General features: G+C 47.7%; 1 protein-coding gene across 1 annotated transcript; it reads left to right on the top strand.

Moving 5' to 3' along the window:
* Window positions 1–2213: 2213 nt before the first annotated feature.
* Window positions 2214–4939, top strand: HSPA2 (heat shock 70kDa protein 2). Its single transcript, XM_006864560.1, has one exon. It carries the CDS (start codon window positions 2592–2594, stop codon window positions 4497–4499), a length of 1908 nt encoding a protein of 635 aa, XP_006864622.1. The 5' UTR covers window positions 2214–2591; the 3' UTR covers window positions 4500–4939.
* The last annotated feature ends 2036 nt before the right edge of the window (window positions 4940–6975 follow it).

Genomic DNA, 6975 nt, shown 5'->3' with positions numbered 1-6975 from the left:
TAGACTAAATGTTATTTTTAGTTGCCTTTGAATTGACATGCCTCTGACTCAAGGGGACCCAATGTATAACAGAACAAAACTTTGCCTGGTGCCATCTTCATGATCCAGTCCACTCTTGCAGACACTTAGTATTCTGAGTGCCTTCCAGCCTAAGGACTCATCTTGCAACACTATGTTGCACAATATTCTGTTGTGATCCATAACGTTTTCATTGGCTTATTTTCATAAGCAGATTTTCTGGCCTTTCTTCTCCGTCTATCTTACTCTGGAAGGAAGCTTTGCTGAAACCTTTCCAGCATGGGTGACCCTGTAGGTATTTGAAATACCTGTGGATAGCTTCCAGTATCATAGCAACACAAAAGTCACCACCGCAGAACAAACTGACAGGTTGTTTAACTATATAAATGACAAGAATTTTCAAGAGCTCTGGATTCACGATTTAAGGAAGCTTCAATAGAAACTTTTTTTTAAAGAAACTTTGTCAATAGAAATTTTTTCTTTTCCATCCAAATGTTTTGAAAATTTAGAAATTATATAGTTAGTTAGATAAAGGAATCTTAAACCTTCATTGATTATAGGGTTTTGTCAACATTACCTTTTCATCACATATAACTATTGTGCTTCTCAGATAAAAATATTTCTCCAGTATATAGCTTTTATATGGACTTTTCCTTAGTGTTAAGTGCCATTGAGTAGATTCTGACTCAGAGTCTGTATAGGATTTCCAAGAAGCGGCTGATGGGTTTGAACCACTGACCTTTTGTTAACAGTCCAATAACTTACTAGCCTGCTAATCTTCCCTAGGGAATTGGTAGCTCTTCCTAGTGCAAACTGGCCTTATTTTTGCCCATACTACAACCGATGCAAAGAATGCCTTTTCTTCTCCTTTGCTGGAGAACTGTAGTGCTCATCTCTTTTAAGGTGCCCTCACCACACACTCTGCCCTGTCTCCATGGGGCCCCCTCCTCCGTGATTCTTTAGCGACTTTCTCTGGGCACTTCTCTCCACTAAGTTTACTTCTCTGTCACACTCTCAACCTCTTAAGGCTAGGCCATTTGATTTGTCTTTGTACTCTTGGTGCCTAGCACCAAGTACAGCCTGCTTCTACCTCCTATCATTATGTTTTCATCTCCTTATAAGGATAACTTCCAGGCGATTCTAGCGGAAGAAAATAACTGGATTGCTATTCATCTACCTTCTCTCATTGAGGGTTTGTGCCTCGGATAACCTTTGCAGGGAAAGGAATCTTATACCTAAACGTGAGAGCGTAAGTATGGTGGAGAGGAGATTTGTGCAGCGAGTGAAACTAGGTACGTGCTTCAACGTGCAAGTTTTGATTTTGGTATCTTCCCGTGAACATCTCAAGGCGGTGGATAAACACTTGACACAGAAAAAATGGAAAACAGTAGGGAGAGCAGGGAGATGAAATCAGGAAGCTTTAAATGGTAGGCCAAGCAGAGAAATGAAAAGTGAGGTGTGGAAAGCGGCGTGGGAAAACGGTCGCATCGCCAGGGACTCAAGGTTTCCCAGCCACGCAGTTTTTATCGAACACGAACGGGGACGCTACGCTGTGAAGAAGCACGCAGTGTGAAATTCCGGAGACCGACCCCTGTTCAAAGAACTTCGGTTTCATTTATTTTGGTCCCCACCTGGGCAAGCCGCCCTCCCGCCCGGCCTACGCTAACGCCCATCTCCTCGTCTTGGACAGCGTTACGTGCCGTGGAGTCGATTCGGGCTCATTGTGTACAGGGTTTCCGAGGCTGTAAATCTTTACGGGAGCAGAAAGCCTCATCTTTCTCCTGCGGAACAGCTGGTAGTTTCGAACTGCTGATCTTAAGGTTCGCAGCCCGATTCGTAACCACTGCGTTTGGACAGCGTAGACGGAAGCAAAAAGTCGGTCCCGACCCCACTACCTTAGTGCAAACAACTCAGAAAGAACTCCCGCCGCCCTGGCGTGCTCAGCTACTCGGAACTCCAGACACCACACAACAGGACGGAGCGCACAATCTCCGTTTCACCTACCCCTACTAGCCCCACACCTCTCCTCACCACGCCCCAGCCCCATTCCCCGAGGATCCCGCGATGTTCATTGGCCGCGTGCCCAGCCAATCCGATGGGCGTTGACGAATCCCGCTTTAGAACAGGCAAAGATCTCCAAAGGGTGCGTACGATTGGCTCTAGGGGCGTGAGCCTAACGTCCCCAAACTGCAGGCGGCGCTCGAGGTTCCGAGGCGCTTCTCAGACGCGGAGAGATTATTTGCATAACGGCCGCCCCTTGGTTGCCTCGCGCCTGCTGGGGTCCGCCCCTCACCCCACTTGAAATCTGTTGGACCACAGGCCAGTCACTCCGACCCAGGCAGACCTGTGGTGGGGCAGAAAGAGTTGGTGCGGGCGGTCCCGGCAGTGGATTGGCTCTGGGAGTTTCCAGCAGGCGGCTGGGCGGTGGCTATAAGAGCGACTACTAGCAAAGTTATCCAGGAGACGCTGGTCACGCTCGCGGTGTCTGTTGTGAAGCTGCCGTTAGTTGACACCGCGGGTTGTTCTCTCCCTAGTTTTCTCCTGTCACTTCGCTTGCCTGCCTTACAGCCAGAATGTCTGCTCGCGGCCCAGCTATTGGTATCGACCTAGGTACCACCTACTCGTGCGTAGGGGTCTTCCAACATGGCAAGGTCGAGATCATTGCCAACGATCAGGGCAACCGCACCACCCCCAGCTACGTGGCCTTCACGGACACCGAGCGTCTCATCGGCGACGCCGCCAAGAACCAGGTGGCCATGAACCCCACCAACACCATCTTCGACGCCAAGAGGCTGATCGGACGCAAGTTCGAGGACGCCACGGTGCAGTCGGACATGAAACACTGGCCGTTCCGGGTGGTGAGCGAAGGAGGGAAGCCCAAAGTGCAGGTGGAGTACAAGGGCGAAATTAAGACCTTCTTCCCGGAGGAGATTTCCTCCATGGTTCTCACGAAGATGAAGGAGATCGCCGAAGCCTACTTGGGGGGCAAGGTACAGAGCGCCGTCATCACCGTGCCAGCCTATTTCAATGACTCGCAGCGCCAGGCCACCAAGGACGCGGGCACCATCACGGGTCTCAATGTGCTGCGCATCATCAACGAGCCCACGGCGGCGGCCATTGCTTATGGTCTGGACAAGAAGGGCTGCGCGGGCGGCGAGAAGAACGTGCTCATCTTTGACCTGGGCGGCGGCACCTTCGACGTGTCCATCCTTACCATCGAGGACGGCATCTTCGAGGTGAAGTCCACGGCCGGGGACACCCACCTGGGCGGCGAGGACTTCGACAACCGCATGGTGAGCCACCTGGCGGAGGAGTTCAAGCGCAAGCACAAGAAGGACATTGGGCCCAACAAGCGGGCGGTGCGCCGTCTGCGCACCGCCTGCGAGCGCGCCAAGCGCACCCTGAGCTCCTCTACGCAGGCCAGCATCGAGATCGACTCGCTCTACGAGGGCGTGGACTTCTACACGTCCATCACTCGCGCCCGCTTCGAGGAGCTCAACGCTGACCTCTTCCGCGGGACCCTCGAGCCGGTGGAGAAGGCGCTGCGTGACGCCAAGCTGGACAAGGGCCAGATCCAGGAGATCGTGCTGGTGGGCGGTTCCACTCGCATCCCCAAGATCCAGAAGCTGCTGCAGGATTTCTTCAATGGCAAGGAGCTGAACAAGAGCATCAACCCCGACGAGGCTGTGGCTTACGGCGCCGCGGTGCAGGCGGCCATCCTCATCGGGGACAAGTCGGAGAACGTGCAGGACCTGCTGCTGCTCGACGTGACTCCGTTGTCGCTGGGCATCGAGACGGCGGGCGGCGTCATGACCCCGCTTATCAAGAGAAACACTACTATCCCCACCAAGCAGACGCAGACCTTCACCACCTACTCAGACAACCAGAGCAGCGTGCTGGTGCAGGTGTATGAGGGCGAACGGGCTATGACCAAGGACAATAACCTGTTGGGCAAGTTCGACCTGACTGGCATTCCCCCCGCGCCCCGCGGGGTCCCCCAGATCGAGGTCACCTTCGACATCGACGCCAATGGCATCCTCAATGTCACTGCTGCCGACAAGAGCACCGGTAAGGAAAACAAAATCACCATCACCAACGACAAGGGTCGTCTGAGTAAGGATGACATTGATCGAATGGTGCAGGAGGCGGAGCGGTACAAGTCGGAAGATGAAGCCAATCGCGACCGGGTCGCAGCCAAAAACGCGGTGGAGTCCTACACGTACAACATCAAGCAGACAGTGGAAGATGAGAAACTGCGGGGCAAGATTAGCGAGCAGGACAAAAACAAGATCCTCGACAAGTGTCAGGAGGTGATCAACTGGCTCGACCGAAACCAGATGGCAGAGAAAGACGAGTACGAGCACAAGCAGAAAGAGCTTGAAAGAGTGTGCAACCCCATCATCAGCAAACTTTACCAGGGCGGCCCTGGCGGCGGCGGGTCTGGAGCCTCCGGGGGACCCACCATCGAAGAAGTGGACTAAACTTGCACTCGAGTCAGCGTAAACCTCTTTTCCTTTCTCTTTTTTTCGTTTTTCTTCTTTGAAATGTCATTGTGCCGAGTACAAAATCTATTGTTGGAAGTCTTTAGCAGTGTATGCATATGAAAAGAAAGATTCAACAACTTAGTTTAATTATAAAGGTTAGTTCTAAAGTTTGATTTTTAAAATCTCAATTTGAGGTTTCTCTTTAATGCAGTTTGCGCTTTTGCTGCCACGAGCATTTTTGGTTAGCTTAGTTTGTTGTGCATAGAGATTTTTTGAGCTGAGAAACACCTGCCCGATGGAAGCTTAGGGCCATAAAAAATGTAGAAGATTGAATTGTTTATTTTTACATAGAACTTTAAAGTGAATGTTAAGGACAGGCATACATTTTGTAAGTGCATAAATGCAAATTTAAAGTAAAGCTGTAATTGATCTCAAAATGATTGTCTTGGAGTTCTCAATTTTCCCTAATTTTGTTGTTTTACCCATATTGGTCTTTATTATGATGATGATGTGAAATGTATCTAACCTAATCTTGTTTAATTCTCAGATGAGTTTCCAGTCTCTCATGATCAACAACTTAAAGGAAGAAGATCTTGGTAAAATTTCCCCCCCCTCTTTAATAAAGAAACCTGTACGGAGACTGAGGTATTCCTGTGTACCCAAGTCCTAAAGCTTGGCATAAGTGTACAAATAAAAACCCACAGGAATATTCCAACAAAATACAAGCTGTCTTCTGGGGTTGTGGTGGTAGTTAAATGCTGTTAACTCAGTTCCCACTCATAGGAGCAGCTGGTGGGTTTCAACTGTCAACCTCTCAGTTAGCAGTCCAGTGATTATCCTACAGCGCCATACCAGGACTCCATACTTGGGGGTAAAGTATAAACTAATTATTTCTCATAACTAAGCAAAGCTGAGGCAGGAGTAAGGAAATACGACTTTTTGTGATCTAAAAGAAATGAGAGCCAGCAAAGAGCCAGCAAGCAAGCATTAAATGAGTGCCAATTTAATCTAACTTGTTTAAATTTTCATATGTTTTTTTAAAACAGCTGAATTTAGAAGCTTATGGCAAATTCCTTTCTAGGACACATTTTTCCCCCCCAGCAATTATAATTATGTGGAGGGGAGAGGTAATAATTTATTTTTCTAATTTGAGGAATAGAATGCCATTGCAATATCAGCCTTGTTGTTGTTGTTAAGTGCCGTCGAGTCAGTTCCGACCCATAGCGACCCTGTATAGGGTTTCCGAGGAACAGCTGGTGAGCTTGAACCGCCAACTTTGCAGTTCAAATGGCTTTGCAGTCTGGTGCGTTAACCCACAGCGCCCTTTAGGTCACTAGAATGGTGGTGGTTATGTGCTGTGTAGTCGGTTCCAACTCATAGTGACCCTGTACAGGGTTTCCGAGGCTGTAAATCTTTACGGGAGCAGAAAGCCTCATCTTTTTCCCAAGGAACAGCTGGTAGTTTCGAACTGCTGACCTTGCGTTTCGCAGCCCGATTTGTAACCACTACCAGTCGCTACCAGAGCTCCTTGGGTCACTAGAACAGGTTTCTTTTAAAATACAAACTCCGAAAGTCTCATCCATTTTCCTACATACTTGGTTTGAGACTTCCAGACAGGAATATTGCAACTCTGGAGATCCATTAGGTTTAGGCTTTAAAATTCACATCCATGGGAAATGGGGACTCAAGTTTATTTTTTCATGGGGTGACACCTGTTTTGTTCTGATATTTTCTCTTTAAGGGGGACATGAGAAAAATGCTGATTTACAAATGCATAGTTAATATGTTTGCCATACATAGGCATCTACTAAATTAACAATATTGTTTCTATAATCCACTATTATGAACAACATGCTACACATCTGTATCACCTGGAAAAACATAGATACGTTGGTGTCTCTCTCCAGGTGATGTAGATTTGTAGCATGTTGCTCAGAAGATAACAGTGAATTAATGGAAACACTACTTCTAATCTAGTAGTGGGTCATTTCATGTCATACGATGAGATCAATTTTAAGAATAATGCTAAGAATTATAATCTTAAAATTTAGAGAACAATTTAGCCCGAGAAGGTTGGTAATGACCCTCTCATGCAAGAATTGACCCTTATTTACTAACAAGCTTTCTTTTTTTTTCAGCAAGTCTCATTGGGGTGAGGGTATTAAGGCATTTGTGAAATTATTTAAAAATAAGCTTAAACATTATTTTAAAAGTTGATTTTTAGACTCTGAAGAGCTGAAGATGAATTGGGTTTACAGAACTAGTGTTGTCACTTTGGTGGATATTTTTCAATGAGGAGGTCTAAGGGTGTTTCACTTGACTCTATATGTTGTTGTTGTTGTTGTTGTCAAGTGCTGTCGAGTCAGTTGTGACTCATAGCAACTCTGTATAGGGTTTCCAAGGAGCAGCTGGTGAGCTTGAACCGCCGACCTTGCATTTCAAACGGCTTTGCAGTCTGGCGCATTAACCCACA

The sequence above is a fragment of the Chrysochloris asiatica genome, unplaced genomic scaffold, assembly GCF_000296735.1.
Source record: "Chrysochloris asiatica unplaced genomic scaffold, ChrAsi1.0 scaffold00067, whole genome shotgun sequence".
NCBI classification, from domain to species: Eukaryota; Metazoa; Chordata; class Mammalia; order Afrosoricida; family Chrysochloridae; genus Chrysochloris; species Chrysochloris asiatica.
Note: the sequence above shows the minus strand (reverse complement) of the source record. Positions and strands in the feature narration are given on the sequence as shown.